Source organism: Mustelus asterias, chromosome 18 (genome assembly GCF_964213995.1).
Source record: "Mustelus asterias chromosome 18, sMusAst1.hap1.1, whole genome shotgun sequence".
Classification (NCBI taxonomy): Eukaryota; Metazoa; Chordata; class Chondrichthyes; order Carcharhiniformes; family Triakidae; genus Mustelus; species Mustelus asterias.
Genome location: NC_135818.1, coordinates 4,787,797 through 4,813,112, shown reverse-complemented (window position 1 = coordinate 4,813,112; position 25,316 = coordinate 4,787,797). Strand labels below are relative to the sequence as shown.

At 44.5% G+C, this 25,316-nt stretch overlaps 1 protein-coding gene across 1 annotated transcript in view; it reads left to right on the top strand.

The window, feature by feature from the left end:
- The window catches only part of LOC144506921 (RAS guanyl-releasing protein 1-like), a 112,106-nt gene that overhangs the window by 71,585 nt on the left and 15,205 nt on the right, over nt 1-25,316 (top strand). The window contains exons 7-12 of the mRNA XM_078233303.1: nt 3,185-3,358; nt 3,976-4,092; nt 6,943-7,218; nt 13,521-13,601; nt 18,268-18,372; nt 22,528-22,637. Coding sequence (XP_078089429.1) covers nt 3,185-3,358; nt 3,976-4,092; nt 6,943-7,218; nt 13,521-13,601; nt 18,268-18,372; nt 22,528-22,637 — 863 coding nt within the window. The remainder of the gene's footprint in view (nt 1-3,184; nt 3,359-3,975; nt 4,093-6,942; nt 7,219-13,520; nt 13,602-18,267; nt 18,373-22,527; nt 22,638-25,316) is intronic.

Sequence of the window (25,316 nt, the reverse complement as noted above, 5' to 3'; positions counted from 1 at the left end):
CCATTCAGCCCATCACGTCTGCTCAGCCATTCAATCATGGCTGATATGATTCTCAACCCCATTCTCCCGGCTTTTCCCCGTAACCTTTGCTCCCCTTTCCAATCAAGAACCTATCTATCTCTGTCTTAAAGACACTCAATGACCCGGCCTCCACAGCCCTCTGTGGCAATGAATTCCACAGATTCACCACCCTCTGTCTGAAGAAATTCCTCTTCATCTCGGTTCGAAAGGGTCGTCCCTTTACTCTGAGGCTGTGCCCTCGGATCCCCGTCTCTCCTGCTAATGGAAACATCTTCCCCACGTCCACTCTATCCAGGCCTTTCAGTATCCTGTAAGTTTTAATGACTTCCCCCCTTTATCCTTCGAAACTCCATTGACCCAGTGTCGTCAAACGCGCCATGATGTCTGGTCAACCCAAAGCCAATTTAGTAATTTTTCAATGAATTATTGTAATGTAGGAAACATGGCAGTCAACCTGTGCACAGCAAGATCCACAAATATCAGAGGGATAAATGACACGTTGATGACCTCTTTTAGATGTTGTTGAGAGATAAATGTCAGCCAGGGCTCTGAACATAGAAACATAGAAGATAGGAGCAGGAGGAGGCTATTTGACCCTTCGAGCCTGCTCCACCATTCATCATGATCATTGGCTGATTGTTCAACTCAATAGCCTAATCCTGCTTTCTCCCCATAACCTTTGATCCCATTCACTCCAAGTGCTATATCCAGCCTCTTGAATACACTCAATGTTTTGGCATCAACTACTTCCTGTGGTAATGAATGAGTAAGAAGTTTAACAACACCAGGTTAAAGTCCAGCAGGTTTATTTGGTAGCAAAAGCCACACAAGCTTTCGAGGCTCTGAGCCCCTTCTTCAGGTGAGTGGGAATTCTGTTCACAAACAGAACTTATAAAGACACAGACTCAATTTACATGAATAATGGTTGGAATGCGAATACTTACAACTAATCCAGTCTTTAAGAAACAAAACAATAGGAGTGGAGAGAGCATCAAGACAGGCTAAAAAGATGTGTATTGTCTCCAGACAAGACAGCCAGTGAAACTCTGCAGGTCCACGCAACTGTGGGAGTTACAAATAGTGTGACATAAACCCAATATCCCGGTTGAGGCCGTCCTTGTGTGTGCGGAACTTGGCTATCAGTTTCTGCTCAGCGACTCTGCGCTGTCGTGTGTCGCGAAGGCCGCCTTGGAGAACGCTTACCCGAATATCAGAGGCCGAATGCCCGTGACCGCTGAAGTGCTCCCCAACAGGAAGAGAACAGTCTTGCCTGGTGATTGTCGAGCGGTGTTCATTCATCCGTTGTCGCAGCGTCTGCATAGTTTCCCCAATGTACCATGCCTCGGGACATCCTTTCTTGCAGCGTATCAGGTAGACAACGTTGGCCGAGTTGCAAGAGTATGTACCGTGTACCTGGTGGATGGTGTTCTCACGTGAGATGATGGCATCTGTGTCGATGATCCGGCACGTCTTGCAGAGGTTGCTGTGGCAGGGTTGTGTGGTGTCTTGGTCACTGTTCTCCTGAAGGCGAACAGTGACCAAGACACCACACAACCCTGCCACAGCAACCTCTGCAAGACGTGCCGGATCATCGACACAGATGCCATCATCTCACGTGAGAACACCATCCACCAGGTACACGGTACATACTCTTGCAACTCGGCCAACGTTGTCTACCTGATACGCTGCAAGAAAGGATGTCCCGAGGCATGGTACATTGGGGAAACTATGCAGACGCTGCGACAACGGATGAATGAACACCGCTCGACAATCACCAGGCAAGACTGTTCTCTTCCTGTTGGGGAGCACTTCAGCGGTCACGGGCATTCGGCCTCTGATATTCGGGTAAGCGTTCTCCAAGGCGGCCTTCGCGACACACGACAGCGCAGAGTCGCTGAGCAGAAACTGATAGCCAAGTTCCGCACACACAAGGACGGCCTCAACCGGGATATTGGGTTTATGTCACACTATTTGTAACTCCCACAGTTGCGTGGACCTGCAGAGTTTCACTGGCTGTCTTGTCTGGAGACAATACACATCTTTTTAGCCTGTCTTGATGCTCTCTCCACTCCTATTGTTTTGTTTCTTAAAGACTGGATTAGTTGTAAGTATTCGCATTCCAACCATTATTCATGTAAATTGAGTCTGTGTCTTTATAAGTTCTGTTTGTGAACAGAATTCCCACTCACCTGAAGAAGGGGCTCAGAGCCTCGAAAGCTTGTGTGGCTTTTGCTACCAAATAAACCTGCTGGACTTTAACCTGGTGTTGTTAAACTTCTTACTGTGTTTACCCCAGTCCAACGCCGGCATCTCCACGTAATGAATGAGAAGTCCCCATCTCTTCACTGAGCAGGGTCCTGGGCTCTTTCATGTTCACCCAAGAGGGTGGTTTAATATCTGATTTGAAAGATAGTCCCTTAATACCACGCTGCAGAACCAGCTACGTTGTGTGCTCCAGAGTTGGGTTTACAAGTCAGTGGAGTGGACCTTGCACCCACAACTTTCTGTCAAGAACAAATGTTACCACTGCATCTCAGCTACACCCAACATTACAGTACACTGGTCCGTCCATAGCAACATAGAAATGCTGTGATATACAAGACATTCTCCGGCCGGGCTGACCCCAAAACCGGAGAATCCTGCCCGATTTCAATGGACCTTTGCATGGTCTGCCCCCGCCCACTACAATCCCCGTGGCGGGCGGGATGGAAGAACTCTCCCCATCATTTGTACCTTCAGCACTCTGCTAGGAGATAGCTCGAAACATAGAAAATAGAAACAGGAGTAGGCCATTTGGCCCTTCCAGCCTGCTACACCAATCATTTTGATGATGGCTGATCATCAAAATTCAATATCTGAATCCCCACCCTTCCCCCCCCCCCCCCCCCCATATCCCTTGATCCGCACAGAAACATGGTACATTGCTGCTGACAAAAAACATACCCACAGGCCGAAATACTGGGCATGTTTTCTCACTGCTCAAGAATTGCATGTTTTTTTCATGTTACCGATCTATACAAATATTTCTGGCATATACGGGAAGGTCAAACAATTTGCTATGATTGTGACTTCAACAACTGTGCATTTCAACTTAAGATAGGTTGAGCTAAACGAGGTGTGAATTGATATTGACCGGAATATAACCAGACTTTGCTTTGCCCAGTTTTCAGATTATCAGAATTATGTGCTGACTGGTTGCGTAAAAGACAATCCCACGATGGAACGTTCTGTTGCTTTGTGTAATGGCATCTCCCAGTGGGTTCAGCTTATGGTTCTCAGCAGGCCAACACCACAGCTACGGGCTGAAGTCTTCACCAAGTTTATCTGCGTGGCTCAGGTATGGCTGGTGTGAGCTCTTCAGACCAATTATATAGTTAGTTTCGTTTGGTCACATTTGCTGTCACGTATACGGTTAACCCAGTAGCCCCTGAGATAAATAAAACCATAAATCTAGTTTTCTTTTTACTTGTTCCCCGCCTTTGTGTCTCACAAATGGAGACTGAGAAAAATAAATCGATTGAAAATCTGTTTTATCCATGCTTTGGTTGTACCTTCAAGCATTGTGCTGTACTATAATGGTCCAAGGTTACACTTGCAATAGCAGCGCTAAGCATTGTACTTATTCACATCTCAGGAACAAGTCATACTGAGTCAGAAACTCGTGCAACTTTTGAGAACTGAGTACAACGATGGAGAACGCTGTCCAAACAAAGATTACAACAAAGGATAAAAAATTAAATTGTCATCAGATCATAATTATAACTTGCAAGGGAATTTTCCTCTAAGACTGCAGGCATGGGAAAATATGTGTTTGAACAGATTATACATTTTACTGTGTTGAATCCAGGTGGAGATGTTAATGATGGGTTTCAGTTCAGCAGATCTGAATCACTCATTGTTGTACCATTCTTCTCATTTGATTCAGAATGCATTGTCATCTTACCTTTTCCACAGAAACTCCAGCAGCTCCAGAACTTTAATACACTAATGGCAGTCGTTGGGGGTTTATGTCACAGCTCCATCTCCAGACTTAAAGAAACGAGTGCCTGTGTCCCTCATGATGTCAATAAGGTTGGTGTTTTTCTTGCCGGCAGCCCCTTGTTACAGAGCTCGGTCTCTATATCATGTCGCGATGTTGCAAGGCAGCTTGCAACTCTTGCAAATTTGTCAAACATTGCAATTCTGACTCTAACAACCTCATCCCCCTTCCCGTTATGGTGTGACTCTGATTCATGCTGGGGGGTACAGTTCTGTGGGCAGCATGTACTCTTTGATATCTTGTTGCCATTCTCCATGTATAAGTGTAGACAATATACACTACACGGAATCTCTACAGTGCAGAAGGAGGCCATTTGGCCCATTGAGTCTGCAGCGACTCTCCAACAGAGCACCCACCCAGGCACTATCCCTGTAGCTCCAGGTATTTACCCTGCTAATTCCCCCTATAATCTACACATGTTGGGACATTAAGGGACAATTTAGCAGGGCCAATCCACCTAACTCGCACATTTTTGGACTGTGGGAAGAAACCGGAGCACCCGGAGGAAACCCACGAAGACATGGAGAGAATGGGCAAACTCTACACAGGTAGTCATCTAAGGCCAGAATCAAATCCGGGTCCCTGGTGCTGTGAGGCAGCAGTGCTAACCACTGTGCTAACTACAGACTATTGGACTGTGGAAGGCATTACCGGCAAGCTCAATGAAATCATCACCAGATTCTATAGATATGAAGCTTGCAGCAGCAGTCAGTCAGTAATAATCAGGAATAGAAGCCCTGGCTGGTTTCCCCTCATGAGCTCAGGAATACTTGGTCAACTTGTTGCAGCCCCTACTGTCATCCCTGCTGACAACATTTCACTGATAGTTGATAGCAAAATTCCACAGGGCCAAGATCTATTTTCCAAACTGAACACAAGGGCAGGAAACACTCTGGTCCCTTGGTGGGTTCATATCTGTGGCGGGTCCAATACAGTCGCCCCGTTCAGGCATAAATGAAGTGCTGTGTTCTCTATGCACCTTAGAAGCTGTCAGTCAGTTGGAAAATAAATAAGTAAAGTGACAACTAACAGAAAATGGTTTTGTGTTGACGGAAATGTTCAGGTTTAGCTGTTCTGGTTAGGATATCGAATGCAAATGGTGCTAAATATGACATCAATGTATAGGTGAAACAGTCGGTGAAATGTTGTTCCCCTGTTTTTCTGTGCAACTATAGTTTAGTAGGTGTTCAAAAAAAATCCCCGCATTGTGTACCCTCAGTGAAAAATGACACCTTATTACAGAATTAGTGTTATCCATTTTATGAAATCTCTTTCAGTTTCAAATTGTCTGTTTGCACTGGAAAATTACTACCTAAAGTGAAAAAGAAAAAAGAACAAAACACCCATCCAACACCTGCATTTACAATGAAGGAAACTTGATCATTACTCTATTCAAAGGACTTTTACGTATTCTCACTCCTGTATCTATATTCCTATCTCCCAAAAACCGGTGGGCAGAATTTAATGTCATTGACATGTGTTCGGTACACCGGTTGGAAAACGAGTAGGAAACATCTGGCACACATGGAGGGTGGGAGGGGCAACCAGATTAACCGCCCGTCACTGAACTGGTCATTATCAGGCCTTCCTGGGATCCAGGGCCCGAGAGGCGGAAATCCTGCCCACTGAGATGCCAGCCTGACGGCTCTTCATAACAGACGGTGCCACCGGGAGTGGTGGCTTCTGCCAATAATGCCCCCCCACCCCATATAGAGACTTAGGAAGGCGACAGAGCATGATTGTACACTGCCACAATCTGTAACCACCCAGCCTGACAAATCTTTACGCCGCCAATGCATCAACCCAGGAGACAAAGACAGAAGCTGAGTGGGGGTTCGATAGAGTCTGCCAGAAGCAGCACTAAACATGCTTTAGACTGAAACAAAAAACAGAAACTGCTGGAAAATCCCAGCAGGTTTGACAGCATGTGTGGGGAGAGAAGAGAGCCAACGTGTTGAGTCAGGATGACTTGATGCCACTCGGTTCAAGGTCAATTAGGGATGGTTGTTGGCCTCGTCAGTGACGCCCCCAAGACATGAATGAATTTTTAAAAATGGGGAATTGTTAGGTAATAATTAGTAAATGTCCTTCGCCTTCTTTAATTTCATGGAGGCAAGGCTGAATATTCCACGGGGCCTATTCTGTTTTTTGGATAATCTTTTCCACTAATGACTGATGAAGAATTCTAATTAAATCTGAAACTGTAATAAGTCTTTGGAGGCAGAAGTCCCTTCACCAAAATCCCTTTATTTGCAATTCCAAAAGCAGTGCACAGAGTGTTATCAGGCAGCAGTCTACCTTCGGGAGTGCCGGAGGAACTGACTCATCCGGTTAAATACAAGGAAAAGACTCCCTCATTGGCCCATCAATTGACTCCTTAATCAGGGAGTTCATATCCCAATAGGTCAACCTCAATGGACTGAGTGAAGTCATTACAGAAACGTTGGCTCTATTCTCTCCCCCCACAGGCGCTGTCAGACCTGCTGAGATTTTCCAGCATTTCCTGTTTCTGCTTCAGATTCCAGCATCCACAATATTTCTCTTTTATGCTTTAGATTGAATTGTGTTACTTACTACCTTTGTAAAGCTACAGACACAGGATTCCTTTAGGATAAATAATAAAAGCAGCAAGGCTGAGTTAAGCAGTTCCACACTCAACAGAACAAAGAAAGACATACCAACTTGGTGAAATATAGTGATGGACATTCGCAGGAGGCTGGTGTGATTTGTATTCCCTCTCGAGATAAATTCCCACCTCATTGTTTTTACGCTTTCTTTGGATTCCTGTACCGCAAAGGAAAATACTTGCCTGAGATAAAAGATTCATTTTCGTCAGAAAATCCAAACACGCTTGTCTGTAGCTCTAGCTTTTTCCAATGTAGGTGATGAATGAAATGACTGAGCTGCTTTCGTCCAGTGGAAACTACAACAACTACCGACGCATGTACAGTGAATGCATAGACTTCAAGATCCCTATTCTGGGCGTCCACCTGAAAGATCTAATCTCACTACATGAAGCCTTGCCAGACTGCGTTGAAGATAACAAGATTAATGTGCACAAACTGCAGACACTGTACAACCACATCAATGAGCTGGTCCAGCTCCAGGACACTGCACCTCCTCTCGATGCAAACAAGGACCTGGTGCACTTGCTCACAGTAAGTCGGCCTTTACTCTAATCGTTGCTTGACTATTCTGCTGATAAACAACCCTAAGGTCCACCACTAGTAGAGGTAAGAAGATGGCACCTCCAAACACTGGGGCATAATGTCCATCAAAAATATTATGTAGCCAGAGCATTCAATTTGGGTCATTAACTGAACAACTTGAGACATTTATTCTGAAAAAGGTGCTATATGAATGCAAGTTGTTGTTGAAACAAACTGATTATAGAATTATAGAATCCCAACAATGGAGAAGGAGGTAATTCGGCCCATCGAGCCTACTCCAACAACAATCCCATCCAGGCCCTATCTCCATAACCTCATGTATTTACCCTACTGATCCCCAGAGACTCAGGGGAAATTCAGCATGGCTAATCAACCTAACCCACACATCTTTGGACCAATACTATTTCTTCAAATAATATGGAATAGAAGTTTTAGAAAATAGACCAATAATGCAGATTCCTGAAAGGAAACTTTACGTTTGGATAAAATAGTTCTAATCCTTAAGAACAAAGTCTATACCTGCTGTTTCTAATATCTTCTTCTGCACAAGCCTGTGGGGTTAATATATTTACCAGACTGGTGACTATTGATGCTCGACTGACATTAGCCCATATTCCAAAATATCAATTTTGTGACTGGTCAGATTGGTCACAAGCCGACCACCAGCTCAGAAAGTCTGGATCTGTAGCTGTGGAGATTATTAACTTCATAAGACCATAAGATATAGAAGCAGAATTAGGCCATTCGGCCCATCGAGTCTGCTCCATCATTCGATCATGACTAATAAGCTCCTCATCCCCATTTTCCTGCCTTCCCCCCATAACCCTTCACCCCATTACCAATTAAAAATCTGTCTAACTCCTCCTTAAATTTACTCACTGTCCCAGCATCCACCGCACTTTGGGGTAGCGAATTCCACAGATTCACAACCCTTTGGGAGAAGTAGTTTCTCCTCCAACTCTGTTTTAAATTTGCTGCCCCTTATCCGAAGACTATGACCTCTCGTCCTAGAATGCCCCACAAGAGAAAGCATCCGCTCCACGTCTACTTTATCCATACCTTTTATCATTTTGTATATCTTAATTTGTTCTCCTCTCATTCTTCTGAATACCAGGGAGTATCGGCCTAAATATTCAATCTCTCTTCATATGACAAACCCCTCATCTCTGGAATCAACCTCATGAACTCTTAATGAAACTCTTTGTCTCGTTTTTTAAAATGTCCATCTCACGTCCCCTCGAAAAAAACCCTATCCTTTTTAACCTCCCCCACCCCACAAAGCTACAAGGTGAGAAACTTAAACTCCCATTCTGTTGGTAGGTTAGTTTCACTCATGATTCCACAGTGACAAATCTCTGTCTAGATTTTATACCTGATAATTCTACATTAAAGTTTGCAAAATAAAACTTTACATAGTCGCCAACTTCATGAAACTGCTTATTTATGTATTTAAAAGGAGGCAATTAATTTTAACATGTAGAATCAAAACGCGTCAGCACGTCACTTACACATGATTTCATTTCAACCTAAATGGCACAAGTCTTTCCTTAATTTTTTTTTGAAAAGCTTTGCTAAGTACCCATTCCACAAGGGTCGAGTTTTTAAAAAACAGGTGACCTTTCCCTTTGTGGCTTATCTGGATGGCACGGTGCCACAGTGGTTAGCACTGCTGCCTCACAGCACCAGGGACCCAGGTTCAATTCCAGCCTTGGGTCACTGCCTGTGTGGAATTTAGACATTCTCCCCATGTCTGCGTGGGTGTGCTCCGGTTTCCTCCCACAGTCCAAAGATGCGCAGTTAGGCTGATTGGCCATGGTAAATTTTCTCTTAGCGTCCAAAAATGTGCTGATTAGGTGGATTGGCCATGGTAAATTGCACCTTAGTGTCAGGGGGACTAACAGAGTGAATATGTGGGGTTACGGGGATGGGCCTGGGTGGGATTGTTGTCGGTGCAGGCTCGATGGGCCGACTGGCCTCATTCTGCACTGATGGGATTCTATGAGAAAGGAACTGCATAAGAACATAAGAAATAGGAGCAGGAGTAGGCCATCTGGCCCTTCGAGCCTGCCCCGCCATTCAACAAGATCATGGCTGATCTGAAGCGAATCAGTTCCACTTACCCGCCTGCTCCCCATATCCCCTAATTCCCTTATCGATCAGAAAACTATCTACCCGTGATTTAAACATATTCAACGAGGAAGCCTCCACCACTTCAATGGGCAGAGAATTCCAGAGATTCACTACCCTCTGAGAGAAGAGGTTCCCCCTCAACTCTGTTCTGAACTGGCCCCCCCTTATTTTGAGGCTGTGCCCTCTAGTTCTGGTTTCCCTTCTAAGTGGAAAGAATCTCTCCACCTCTACCCTATCCAGCCCCTTCATTATCTTATATGTCTCTATAAGATCACCCCTCATCCTTCTAAACTCCAACGAGTACAGACCCAATCTGTTTAATCTCTCCTCATAAGCTACACCCCTCATCTCCGGTATCAACCTGGTGAACCTTCTCTGCACTCCCTCCAAGGCCAATATATCCTTTCGCAAATAAGGGGACCAAAACTGCACACAATACTCCAGTTGCGGCCTCACCAGTGCCTTGTACAGTTGCAGCAAGACCTCCCTGCTTTTATATTCTATCCCCCTGCATGATCAAGAACAAATTGAATAACTTACGAAATACAACGCCATGAGAATATAGAATACACGTTATAAGTTGCTGATTCTCTTTAACCTAACCACACCATTTACTTTGTGTTATACCTTCAGTAAAAGTTTATTTATTAGTCACAAGTAGGCTTACACTAACATTGCAGTGAAGCTACTGTGAAAATCTCCCAGTCGCCACACTCAGCACTGACACTAAGGTGCAATTTACCATGGCCAATGCACCTAACCAGCACGTCTTTTGGACTGTGGAAGGAAACCGGAGCACCCAGAGAAAACCCATGCAGACACGGTGAGAATGTGCAGACTCCACACAGACAGTGACCCAAGCCAGGAATCGAACCCGGGTCCCTGGCGCTGTGAGGCAGCAGTGCTAACCGAGCAGAACCCAAGGAGGGGAGGAAAATTCCCTCTGAAAATTGGTGAATTCCAATTAAAATGGATAATCATTTATCTGATTCCACTGCTCCTGAGAAGACATTTAGCAAGTTCAGCAAGTTCACTCACTCTCAACCAGCTGGCATCCCTTTGTATTTGTAGTCCTGTCTGCAGGAGGTTCTGTGTTTGAACAGAGAGCTCTTCATGCAGATTCCCAGAATCTGCCTGGGGCTTGTTCCATGACCATTATTAGATGTAATCATACAAATTCAAATGGTCTTCTTTAATTGCAGGGTCTTCTGAGGGATTATTTCCCTCTGGGTAGTCCCATTAAGACATATGAAATAAAATCCATTTACTGATAATAAATCAAAATGCTAATCAGTCACTAATGCCCTGCAACTTCAGGCTGGGACCGAGTTAAATTGCACCTGCATCATCTTTTGAATATTATAATTTTCCAATGATTTCTGGCCTTTTATTAAATAACATAATATCGACATAAATCAATTCTTCCAAGGAGCGGCAGTCATAGACTACTGTTCCGTCAAACATTCTCCTGACTCATCGCTGCTCCGCCTTTCTTCTGGGACCTTCCAAGCCCATCTTTCCCATGCGGGCAGCATGGTGTGGCACAGTGGTTAGCACTGCTGCCTCACAGCGCCAGAGACCCAAGTTCAATTCCACCTCGGTTGACTATCTGTGTGGAGTTTGCACATTCACCCTGTGTCTGCGTGGGTTTCCTCCGGGTGCTCCGGTTTCCTCCCACACTCCAAAGATGTGCAGGTTAGGTTGATTGGCCATCCTACATTGACCCCAGTGTCAATGGGATTGGCGGGGTAGATATGTGCGGCTGCGGGGATAGGGCCTGAGTGGGATTGTTGTTGGAGCAGGCTCGATGGGCCGGATGGCTTCATTTTACACTGTAGGGATTCTATGAATTTCTCTTCTATGAAATGCGAGCGCAGGGTCCGGTAGGGGGCTCAGTCACAATGGAATAGAGTCAGGGGGAGCGCACCCAGCTGCTGTATTGTAAGTTTAAATGTCCAGTTTGAACATCAGTGAATGGGTAAGGCGGATGAGGTGGCAGAGTGTGTGAGGTGGTAGTCTGGTCCAGGGGGGGTAATCGATTTGGGTCAGAGGTAGTCGAGTCGGGTGGGGTGGCTGGGGAGAGGGTGGGTGTCGGTGGCAGTTGGGTGGTCAGCAGCCTAGTCCACTTCTCAAGGATATTGAGAATATGAGGGTGGCACGGTGGCACAGTGGTTAGCACTGCTGCCTCACAGCGTCAGGGACCCGGGTTCAATTCTGGCCTCGGGTCATTTTCTGTGTAGAGTTTGCGATCTCCCCGTGTCTGCGTGGGTTTCCTCCGGGTGCTCCAGTTTCCTCCCACAGTCCAAAGATATGCAGGTTAGATGGATAGGCCATGGTAAATTGCCTCTTAGTGTCAGGGGGACTAGCAGGGAAAATACACGGGGTTACGGGGATAGGGTCTGGGTGGGATTGTTGTCGGTGCAGACTCGATAGGCCAAATGGCCTCCTTCTGCACTTTAGGGATTCTATGAGTGGTCACCAGAAATCCTAAGCATCTCCTAGCTGCCTGCTCAGTTGCTGTATCGCTGGAAGGCTGGGTTATGTTAACCACCTTGCCTATTTACTTGGTCATATTGGGATTGGGTGTGGTGGGAGGGTAAAGAGATAGAGATGCCCATTCACCCTGATTTTGGTACTAGGGGAGAATTGCTCGTGGTAAATATTGTGACAAGTGACAGCTTCCTTTCACGTAGCAATGACTTAGAGAAGAGTCACACATTTATCATGTGTGGATTAAGCACTTGTTTTCCAGTAAGGTTATTGGGTGTTCATATTGGACACTAGTTTACTGTTGCATTGTCTGGTTACGATGTACTTTACCAGTGATCCTCCAGGAAGATTTTAATGCTGAACATAATGTTCCTGTGTTCAAAAAATCCCAAGGAGCTACTCCAATGGTCTGCCCTCCAATTCTAAACCCATTCTTTGCTGACCTCCAGTGGTACAGCAAGAGAGTCACTACGGTTAGCCACACTGTTTCCGGGTTAGGAAAGACAATGGGAAAGTTTTTATGGCCTCACTCATCCAGAAACCGTAAAATCCCACCCGAGGTCAACAGACCTGTCCATGGTCCACCCCTCGCCCACTCCGATTCCTGTGGCAGGCGGGGTGGTAAAATTCCAGCCAACCTATCAGTCAGGGTCCAGATCCCTTACCTAGAGCATAATAAACAGCTGGTGAGGACAGGATAAAACCTTGAGTCACAGAATGGTCACAGCACAGAAGGAGGCCATTCAGCCCATCGTATCTGTGCCGGCTCTCTGGAAGGAACAGTTCACCAAATGGCATTCTCCCACCTTTTTCTCGTAGCCTTGCACATTCTTCCTTTTCAGACAATTAAATTCCCTTTTGAAAGCCTCGATTGAAATTGCCTCCATCACATTCCCAGGCAGTGCATTCCAGATCCTGGTCACTAGCAATGTGGAAAAGCAACTTTCTTCAATATTGCCTTTGCTTCAATGCCTTTAAACCCTTGCCCTCTTGTTCTTGATCCTTCCACCAGTGGGACCAGTTTCTCCCTATCCTCTCTGTCCAGACCATTCATGTTTTTGAGCACCTCCATCGAGTCTCCTCTCAACCTTATCTTCTCCAAGGGAAACCTCTCCGATCTATCTCTAGGTAACTGAAGTTCCTCATTCCGTCAGTCTATCTGCACTTAACCCATTGGCCCTCATTGTTACTGCTCACAGGAATAATTCTCACAGGGGTAAGGTCCTATTGGGCTGGGACGAGATGCTTGTGAAGTCGTACCCCAGTGAGGTAGTCCAAAGAGAGGGTACAGGAAAGAAAATGGAACAAAATCAAAAGGTTTGGCCACAACAGAGATCTTTTCCTGCGATATTCTGTATCTGGGTTGTATTAAAAGGAGGTTTTGGTGCAATTATATGAAGCGTGACTCCAGCAACTACCATTCTATCATAATCCATCAGTAACCACGGTGACTGGTGTTTCTTGTTCGGTATTTGGTGTGGTTTGAGTAATCAGTAATCATTAAGTCATTAATTGAAATGAATGAGTGTAGTCTTTCCAAATTAGCAAACCTGTCAATTGCTAATAGAAGATGCTGCTGAAAATGAGTCATATATATATAGCAGAGTGAGTAAAAACTGAAATGTTTATTTCAAACTGTTTGTGTAATTGATATTCTGCCATTATTTCAGCTTTCTTTGGATCTCTATTATTCGGAAGATGAAATTTACGAGCTTTCGTACGCACGTGAGCCACGCAACAATAAAGTTCCAGTAAGGCTATTTCAATTAGATAATGTTGGTATTTCACACTAAACGCCATGTTACGACACCCTTTGCTGATGATAGCTGTGTACTCATCAATTATATTTCTCACAGATAGAGTCGAAAGGCAATCAGTTTGGATTATATTCGAGTCAGGTGATCCGTGGCTCCTAAAGAAATGAGTCACTGATTTCAGTTTGAAAGCACTTGCAACCTATCTGGGAATCATTTTTAGTTGAAAGAAAAGATATTCATACAATTTGGCACAGTAGCACAGAGTGGCACGGTGGCACAGTGGTTAGCACTGCTGCCTCACAGCGCCAGGGACGTGGGTTCAATTCTGGCCTCGGGTCACTGTGTGTGTGGAGTTTGATGTGGAGATGCCGGCATTGGACTGGGGAGGGCACAGTAAGGAGGCTCACAGCACCAGGTTAAAGTCCAACAGGGTTTATTTGGTATCACGAGCTTTCAGAGCGCTGCTCCTTTATCAGGTAAGACTAGCCTAATGAAAGAGCAGCGCTCCGAAAGCTTGTGATACCAAATAAATCCTGTTGGACTTTAACCTGGTATTGTGAGCCTTCTTACTGTGTGGAGTTTGCACATTCTCCCCGTGTCTGCGTGGGTTTCCTCTGGGTGCTCCGGTTTCTTCCCACATTCCAAAGTTGTGCGGGTTAGGTTAATTGACCATGCTAAATTGACCCTTCAGGGGGACTAGCAGGGTGAATACGTGGGGTTGCGGGGAAAGGGCCTGCGTGGGATTGTTGGCGTTGCAGATTGAATGGGCCGAATGGCCTCCTTGTGCACTGTAGGGATTCCATGATTCTATAAAACCTAGAGCACAAACCAGTTTGTCTCAGCATTTATTAATATTATACAGGGTCAGTGCTGATCCCAATCGATTCAAAAAGCTAAGTGACTGAACTGACCCATTTTGGATTTATTTGCAAAATATCGGAATTTGATAAAATGTGGAGTGGATCAATCTGTCTTTGGATCGGCCACCTGTTTTCAATGGAGGTAGATTACAAGCAGCTGATAGGATATTGTCTGCTTTACGCTATCAGCCAATGTCAAAATTACTCCCAGGTAATTTAAAGTCCAGATATATCTGTCCATTTACTTAATGCCCCAGTACTTGCCTGGTCCTCTTTCATTAGTCTTCGCCTGTCCAATAGGGCTGCTCCAGATTAAGTCAATTTAGAATAATTCACTGATTACCTGTTTTGAAATGTCTGTTGCCTTGAAAACAAAATGGAATGATCATGTGCACAGATGTTGCTGCATAATTGTCCAAAAGTTTACTCACTTTCACAGGAATTTTCTCCGTGACTTAATTACCTTATACCTTCTTCATTTAACTCCCACAATAAGTCTTCTTTCTCTTTAGTGTATCTATCCAGCTTCCTAACCCTCTCCAGCCAGGAAACCTCCCAAAAGACTCTCCAACACACACACTACCTTGACATCCACCCCAATCTCCAGAAACACATAAATCTCCAACCTAACAGTCCCCTCCCCCTAACACACACCTCAACAACCACATGCGGCAGAACCAGACAATCACCCTGTTTTCCTCCCACCCCCACAACCCCCGCCTTCCCCTCCCCCCACCCCCACACAAGGGTACCCCCCATTCACCAGCCCACACAAGAGAAAGCTAACAAGTGTAATAATATTTTTAAAAAAGGAAAAGGCCCAGGAGACACGGGGCAGCACGGTGGCACAGTGGTTAGCACTGCTGCCTCACAGCGCCAGGGACCTGGGTTCGATTCCCGGCTTGGGTAACTGTCTGTGTGGAGTCTGCACGTTCTCCCCGTGTGTGCGTGGATTTCCTCTGGGTGCTCCGGTTTCCTCCCACAGTCCAAAGATGTGCAGAGTTAGGTTGATTGGCCATGCTAAATTGCCCCTTCCTGTTCTGGATGTGTAGGTTGGAGGGATTAGCGGGGTAAATATGTGGGGTTAGGGTGATGGGGCCTGGGTGGGATTGTTGTCGGTGCAGACTTGATGGGCCGAATGGCCTCCTTCTGCACTGGAGGGATTCTATGATTCTATGAGACAAGAAGACAACAAGCCAAAATATAAGGGCTAGTCATCACAGGGGGCCACAAGGGTTGGACGTGAGCCGAAAGAAATGTGGCAGAGCACAAGGAAAAGGGGACATGTCCTCTCCCTGTCCGACCCCAAAAACCTAACCTCCGAATGCATCTATGCTAATCACCTCAATTACTCATTGTGGTCCTGAGTTCTACATTTCAGCCTGTCTCCATAAAAAAGTTTCTCCTGAATTATTGCAAATAAGAAAAGTGTTTGGTGTTTGTTATGCTTTTTTTTCTTCATTTAATAAACTTAAGAGCTTCAAAAGTTTAATAAAACTATTCCATTCCCCCGAATGAACATATCTAGTTTCCACTTAAATGCAACTATGCCACTTGCCTCAACTACTCCGAGCAATCATGAGTTCCACATTCTAACCACTTTCTGAGTAAAGTCAGAACCCCTGTTGGAGAGACAACCTTCTACTTCTGGCCCCTAGTTTTGTTCCCACAATGGGTGGAAACATATTCGTTACAGCGACCCTATCAGACCCTTTCAAAATCTTAGAAACCTCCACCAGGTCAATCTAGTGTCTCTTTTCCAGGAGTAAGGAGCCCCGAGCTTAGGAACATAGGGAACATAAGAAATAGGAGCAGGAGTAGGCCATCTAGTCCCTCGAGCCTGCCCTGCCATTCAATAAGATCATGGCTGATCTGAAGTGGATCAGTTCCACTTACCCGCCTGATCCCTATAACCCCTAATTCCCTTACTGATCAGGAATCCATCTATCCGTGATTTAAACATATTCAACGAGGTAGCCTCCACCACTTCAGTGGGCAGAGAATTCCAGAGATTCACCACCCTCTGAGAGAAGAAGTTCCTCCTCAACTCTGTCCTAAACTGAGCCCCCTTTATTTTGAGGCTGTGCCCTCTAGTTCTAGTTTCCTTTCTAAGTGGAAAGAATCTCTCCATCTCTACCCTATCCAGCCCCTTCATTATCTTATAGGTTTCAAAAGATCCCTCCTCAGCCTTCTAAATTCCAACGAATACAAACACAATCTGCTCAGTCTCTCCTCATAATCAACACCCCTATCTCTGGTATCAACCTGGTGAACCTTCTCTGCACTCCCTCCAAGGCCAATATATCCTTCCGCAAATACGGGGACCAATACTGCACACAGTTTGTTCAATCTTTCCTGATACTTCTAACTTCTCAATCCTGGTAGCTTTCAAATAAATCTTATTTTCACCTTGTCTCGTGCCTCTATGCTATTTTAATAAAATGGAGACCAGAATTATTTACAGTCCTCCAAAAGTGGGCTAACTTCTACAAAAGTAAAAGGCAACTTCTCTGCTTTTCGATTCTATTCCCTTTAGAAAAGAACCCTCTATTTCACTTGTTTTGTTGGCCTTATTAACCTGCGTTGTGACTTTTTGCGATTTGTGAATCTGTATCCTCCAGATCCCTCTGCTGTTTTGCTACCACTGACATTAAGTTAATTGATCTGCAGCTTCCTGGACTTGTCCCATCTCCCTTTTCAAATATAGGAAATCACATTGGCTATTCGCCAGTCCTCCGCTGCTGTTCCCTTTCCGATTTTCTTTATTCGTGGGACATGGGCACCTCTGGCTGGCCCAGCATTTGTTGCCCATCCCTAATTGCTTGAGGGTAGTTGAGAGTCAACCACATTGCTGTGGGTCTGGAGTCACATGTAGGCTGGGTAAAGACGGCAGATTTCCTTCCCCGGAGGACATTAGTAAACCAGATGGGATTTTCCAACAATCGATGATGGTTTCATCAGTAGATTCTTAGTTCCAGACATTTTTTATTGAATTCAAATTCCATCATCTGCCGTGGCGGGATTGGAACCCGGGTCCCCAGAACATTAGCTGAGTTTCTGAATTAATAGTCTAGCAATAATGCCACTAGGCCATCACCTCCCTTTTCTGATGATTATTTTATCTGTGTAATATTACCATGGCTACCTCTTTCCCTAATTTCTTTCATCATGAGATCCACTTGGACCATAGGCCTGTCACTCTGTCTAAGTTTAATTAGTATATCGATTATCTGCCCCTTTCTATTTTAAACATCTTTTTATCATTTTTAATCTCAACTTCTAGAGTCATGTTCACATGTTAATGTCCCTACTAAATACCGGGGTAAAGTAATTATTTAATATTTCTGGCATTTCACTGTCATTACCTATGAGTTTATCTTGTGTAACTATTAGCTGCCTTATCTTGGTCCTGTTTTTTTAATGAATGCAAGAACAACTTACTATCTCATATTCCTAGATAATTTAATTTCTATATAAAATTCTAAACCATTACAAGATAAGTAACTCATAAATTTGTTATTAATTTAGTAACTAAAACATGTAAAGGAAAATCTGCTTTGTTGCTTATCAAAGGTTAATCTCTTTAGGACAGAATAAGATACAACAAGTACTGACATTGACACAAGTAACTTAAACCACATTAACATCCAATAACTAACGCAGTAAAACAAATTTGTTTGAAATTTGTCAAAACTGATAAAAGTATCCAACAATCATATCAACACGTGAAGGAAATGTCTTCCCATGGATGGTTTGCAGTTTAAAAGTAACTGATTATTCTTTATCATTGAACCATTTAGCCAGCGACTCCTTGCAAGCCACCTGTAGTAGCAGACTGGGCCCCTGGAGTATCAACAAAGCCTGACCCCAAGACCATCAGTAAACATATTCAGCGGATGGTTGACGTAAGTTTTTCCCAAAGATAATGCTGTGTCATACATTTCGTTACTAGCTCTCTTTTCGACAATTATAATGAAATGTCATAACTGATTGTGAAAGGACAATACAGCTACATCACATATCCAGCATAAAGAAACCAAATATTTCTGCACAAACCACTTAATCTCAAAAAGGGACAGATATGGGCCGGAATTCTCCAGCCGTTCACGCTGTTGGGATTCTCCAATCCTGCCGGCAGCACACCCCAGCCAGCAGCTTTCCTGCTGGTGTGAGTGACATCAATGGGAATTCCCCTTGATAGCGGCGGGATCGGAGAATCCTGCCATAAGACCATAAGATATAGGAGCAGAATTAGGCCACTCAGCCCATTGAGTCCGCTCCACCATTCAATCATGGCTGATATGTTTCTCATCCCCATTCTCCTGCCTTCTCCCCGTAACTCCTGATCCCCTTATTAATCAAGAACCTATCCATCTCTGTCTCAAAGATACTCAATGACCTGGCCTCCACAGCCTTCTGCAGCAAAGAGTTCCACAGATTCACCACTCTCTGGCTGAAGAAATTCCTCTTCATCCCTGTTTTAAAGGATCGTCCCTTTAGCCTGAGGTTGTGCCCTCTGGTTCTAGTTTTTCCTACTAGTGGAAACATCCTCTCCACGTCCACTCTATCCAGGTCTTGCAGTATCCTGTAAGTTTCAATAAGATCCCCCCTCATCCTTCTAAACTCCAACGAGTACAGACCCAGAGTCCTCAACTGTTCCTCATACAACAAGCTCTTCATTCCAGAATGTTTCCCGCTGGCATGAAACACACAGCTGGGAGGTCAGAGAATCTCACCCTTCATTTATTAAGATTGAACAGAAAGAATGCTCAATGTTTCTAAGTACTGAGATTCTGAGAATGAGAGAAGCTTCCCAACAAGAAGAGCAATATCAGATCACAAATCCTAAACATGGGATTCTCCTATGGACATTTGAGCCCCTGTCAAATTCACATGTGGGTCAGAAGCCCCTTCTGTGGGAAACAGTCACTTGTGGTGATTTTCCCCAGAGAGGTCAATTAATGGCCTGACTGTAGGCTCCCCAACCAATTAAGGACAGCAGGGCTCTCAAAGCAGAAAGCCCAGTCAGAGCCTTTCCAGCTTGAAAGCAGCAGCAGATTTCCGTGAGTGAGGGAGAGGGCACTACAAAATGGAAGCACCCTCACTCCAAACCTCTTCAAATTCAAAATAAACAGTGACATTTGTAGCTGGACCACCCTTTGGGTGGTGGGCGGAGGCCATCTCCATGAGGTCATCTGCCGTGGTGCTGTACCCAAACAGGGAGGGATGGCCTACAATAATAGCAAAATACTGCAGATGCTGGAGATCTGAAATGAAAACACAAAGTGATGGAAAAACTTAGCCGATCTGGCAGAGAGAAATAGTTAACGTTTCGAGTCCAATGTGACTCTTTGTCGGAACAGGGATGGCCAATCTGCCTGTCGCTCTGGTTCTCCAATTTGCTGCATGGAGTCCACATCTAGCCAGCTAAACCTGTCCACATCTAGCCAGCTAAACCTGTCCACATCTAGCCAGCTAAACCTGTCCCCAGCACCTAAGGAACACGGAAGCCCTTAATAAGCTCAATTGCGATATGTGCCACATGCAGGCATGTTAGCTGCATGCCGTTCTCTCATCCTATCTCCAAGGAAATGCCAGATTTTTTGGTATTTAGAACACCAATCTGCTTTTGTTCCTGGCGTGGAGATGCCGGCGTTGGACTGGGGTGGGCACAGTAAGTAGTCTCACATCACCAGGTTAAAGTCCAACAGGTTTATTTGGTAGCACAAGCTTTCGGAGTGTTGCCCCTTCCTCAGATGAGTGAAGAGTTGTGTTCACAAATAGGACATACATAGACACAGACTCAATTTACAAGATAATGATCTTGTAAATCTTGGCATTATCTTGTAAATTGAGTCTGTGTCTATGTATGCCCTGTTTGTGAACACAACTCTTCACTCACCTGAGGAAGGAGCAACACTCCAAAAGCTTGTGCTACCAAATAAACCTGTTGGACTTTAACCTTGTGTTGTGAGAGTACTTACTTTGTTCTTGGCCCCAGTGGGGCCTACAAATCAGGTGCCTGGTTGCAGAAACTTTACTCAAAATTCTAATTTTTATTACATCTTCACACTCCTTCCATGGAATTTGTTTTTATGATTCTTTCATGGGATGTGGGCATCACTGGTTGGCCAGCATTTGTTGTTCATCCCTAATTGCCCCTTGAACTGAGCGGCTTGCTCAGAGAGCAGTTAAGAATCAACCACATTGCTTGGGTCTGTAGCCACATGTAGGCCAGACCAGGTAAGGATAGCAGATTTCCTTCCTTAAAAAACTTTAGTGAACCAGATGGGACTTTACGACAATTGACAACAATTTCATGGTCATCATTAGACCCTTAATTCCAGATATTTTTAATTGAATTACAAATTTCACCATCTCCCGTGGTGGGATTTGAACTCAGGTCCCCAGAGCATTACCCTGGGTCTCTGGATTATAAGTCCAGTGACAATACCACCATGCCACTGCCTCCTCCTAGGCCTCCCCTATGTACATTAGGATATAGTGGAAGGATGCACTGGATGATTAACCATCTGAAAGGCCATCTGAACACTCCTTTAACAAACGCAATCATTTTGATATGAGCCAATAGAATGGTTAGTCGTATGTGGAAGAGGGTTTTAATGGGATCTTACAACCCAAACGTTGCAGATGGCGTCCATATTCACTGGATTCGAGTATCCAACTAGATACCAATCCAGAATTCACTCATTGCTTCTATAACTACTGTCTGCTTTGTAAAATGAACTGAATATTTTCTAATTCATGAACAAAAGTGCATTTTTGGTTTGAAATTTGGCAGCAACAGTTCCTTAAATTGGCTAAACCCACCTCTGCCGCTGCGTAAGATTTGTATCCCATCATCACTACCATGAACACAATGTATATATTGTTAAATCCTGTATGAAACAATTCAATTATTTTTTGCCAGTCACTAAAGTTAGTGTAGCAAGGCGCATCAAATCATCTCTGCCACAGTGGATTGCAATGTCAATTAGAAATATTGCCTGCATTCACTAACGACAGGTTTTAGCCACTGTTCCACTTCTTGATGTTTACGAACCTACACACAAGGAGGAGGCCATTCAGCCCCTCAACCGAATGGCCTCCTCCTTGTTCATTTGAATGCTGAATTTATGATAAACTTTGATTTCACGGGCTGCTCTGTGCTTGCGCTGGCAGTTGGCATTATAATTTTTCAGCCAACAGTTTGGACTTGTCTTCAGTGGTCATTTTACAAGAGAGGAATTTGGGAATGTGGATGCAGAGCGCACATTGGGCGGGTGGTAAGGCTTTGCTTGTCCTGAAAGCGTAAAATTCCGCCCAAAGTCAATGGACTTTTCCAAGGTCCGCCCCTCGCCTGCTCTGATTCCCACGGTGGGCAGGGCAGTAAGATTCCAGCCATTGACTATCATGAGTCATCAGAGGATTCAGCACCCTCACTGCGCGACGGCAAAGTTAGAGCTGTGAATTCAGGCAGAGTACAAACAGCAACACAATATTATAATAAAAAGTAATGTTGGTATGGAAGAAGGGTGGCATAGTGGTTAGCACTGCTGCCTCACAGCACCAGGGACCTGGGTTCAATTCTGGCTTGGGTCACTGTCTGTGTGGAGTTTACAGGTTCTCCCTGTGTCTGCATGGGTTTCCTCCGGTTTCCTCCCACAGTCCAAAGATGTGTAGGTTAGGGGGGTGAGCAGGGTAAATACATAGGGTTACGGGGATAGGGCCAGGGTGGGATTGTTGTCAATGCAAGCATGATGGGCCGAATGACCTCCTTCTGCACTGTAGCAAGTCAAATATTCTATACAGAGAAGTGTGGCTGCAATTAATTCGAAATATCTTGATGGAACAGCACACTTTTTAAGGGGAATATATTGTTACAGAGGCAGACAGTTGGATGAAGCGGGTACCATGTGAAACTAATAACACCGTCTAGTCATATAGAAAAAGGAGCAGGCCAAGTCCATTCACATTCACATGAACAGAATATTAGTATTGATGTTTGCCTCTTTCCATTGTTAATTTGATGTGTTCACTCTTTCCCTAACTGTATACAGTCTGTCTTCAAAAATTACGACCATGATCAGGATGGCTACATTTCCCAAGAGGAGTTTGAAAAGATTGCTGCCAGTTTTCCATTTTCCTTCTGTGTGATGCACAAAGATTGGTAGGTACAGCAATTTCAGGATGGTGTAAAATATTGCAGTGGTGTGACAGCAAGTATCAGAACAGAATCAATGTTATAAATAGGCATCATGGGTCAAACGGCTTGCTGTTTAAGAGTAGTTTGTCACCTCCCAACTGTAGGTTTATTTGATTTAGATCCATTTGTGAACATACCAGAGAATGGCCATTGTTCCCCAGTGCATTTGTTGGGCAACACAGTGGCACAGTGGTTAGCACTGCTGTCTCACAGCATCAGGGACCCAAGTTCGATCCCCAGCTTGGGTCACTGTCTGTGTGGAGTTTGCACGTTCTCCCCGTGTCTGCGTGGGTTTCCTCCGGGTGCTCCGGTTTCCTCCCACAGTCCAATGATGTGCGGGTTAGGTGAATTGGCCATGCTAAATTGCCCCTTAGTGTCAGGGGGACTAGCTAGGTTAAATGCATGGGGTTATGGGGATAGTGCTTGGGTGGGATTGCTTCTCTCGCCACAGATGCTGCCTGACCTTCTGAATATTTCCAGCATTTTCTGTTTCGATCTCTTCATTTGCCAATTAGCTTAAATATGTATTCTGGTTATCAATTTTCCTGTCCATGGAAGCATTCTTCCCTAACTGTTTATCAAAACTCTTTAGAGGTTCGAATACCTCGATTAACCTTCTTAAGGGATTAACCCCTTAACCTCCTCTGTCCGAAGGAAAACACTAATCCCAACTTCTTTAATCTCTCCATTCTTGTATTTATTTCTATATTGATTAGTCATTGAGATATACAGCATGGAAACAGGCCCTTCAGCCCAACTCGTCCATGCCAAACAGGTTTCCTAAACTGAACTAGTCCCATTTGCCTGCGTTTGGCCCATATCCCTCTAAACCTTTCCCATCCATGTCCCTGTCCAATTGTCTCTTAAATGTTGTAATTGTACCCGCCTCTACCACCTCCTCTGGCAGCTCATTCCAGATACACATCACCCTCTGTGTGAAAATGTTGCCCCTCAGGGCCCTTTTAAATCTTTCCCCTCTCACCTTAAACGTACGCCCACTAGTTTTGGACTCCCCTACCCTGGGGAAAAGACCATGGCTATTCATCTCATCTATGCTCCTCATAAATTTATAAACCCCTATAAAGTCACCCCTCATCCTCCTTACGCTCCAGGGAAAAAAGTCCCAGCCTATCCAGCCTCTCCTCATAATTCAAACCTTCCAGTGCTTGTCCCATCCTTGTAAATCTTTTTTGCACCCTTTCCAGTTTAATAACTTTCCTATAGCAGGGCGACCAGAATTGTATGTAGTACTCCAAATGTGGCATTACCAAATATCTTGTACAGTTGTAACATAACGTCCCAACTCCTGTATTCAATGCTCTGACCGATGAAGGCAAGTGCGCCCAACACCTTTTCACCACCCTGTCTAGGTGTGACGCCACTTTCAAGGAACTATGTACCTGCATCTCTCCATCTCTCTGTTTGACAACACTCCCCAGGGCTCTACTATTAACTGTGTAAGTCCGGGAAAAGAGAACAGATGAGACACTGAGATTGGGATGATTTATGTATACAGTCCTTTCAGTATTGTTATGGAGCAATAATGACAAAGTATTAATTGCTAAAAGTCCACAGATATAGACACAAACTTACCAAATCCCACCAACTCTGCTCCTGAAGATTCTAACCTCACAAAAAAAATAACTAATTTATCTGCAAAGACAGACTAAATTAACAAAGGATCAGTTGACAAGTTAACATGAACCAACTCCTTATACACACTGGAGGAGAGAATATTTTGCAGAGCACATTATTCATTGTAATTGTAATGCTTGACATGAGAGGAAAAAAGATTTGGAAATACACTACTACAAGCAGAAGGTTCTGTACTCACGCATCGTTTATTAGTCTAATAACAAATCCATTCTCTTTTATTTGGCATTACTGAAATAGGAATACATTTGACAGAAAATCATTAAATATGTATTTTAAAGCTGTTATCAGCAAGCAAATCATCATTGTAAAGACTATTGCCATCAGAAATGCATTTGAAGGGAATACTCTCTTTGTAATGCAAAAGTACCTTTTGATGCAGTTCAATGTCATGTCCTAGAACAAAGCCCATTTACAATGCATGAGCCAGGGCTCAAAAGGCACAGTACACTCTTGGGCTGCAGATATTTGCCAGTTTTGGAGAAAGCACTCAGCAAGCTTATGGCTTTATAGAACCCTAGTTAGGCCGTACTTGGAATATAGTGTTCAATTCTGGTTGCCACACTGCCAGAAGGATGTGGAGGCTTTGGAGAGGGTACAGAAAAGATTTACCAGGATGTTGCCTGGTATGGAGGGCATTAGCTATGAGGAGAAACTTGGAGAAACCTGGTTTGTTCTCACTGAAACGACGGAGGTTGAGGGGCAACCTGATAGAAGTCTACAAGATTATGAGGGGCATGGACAGAGTGGATAGTCAGAAGCTTTTTCCCAGGGTGGAAGAGTCAATTACTAAAGGGCACTGGTGTAAGGTGCCAGGGGCAAGATTTAAAGGAGATGTACGAGGCAGATTTTGTACACAGAGTAGTGGGTGCCTGGAACTTGTTGCCGGAGGAGATAGTGGAAGCGGATACGGTAGTGACTTTTAAGGGGCGTCTTGACAAATACATGAATAGGATGGGAATAGAGGGATATGGTCCCCAGAAGAATAAG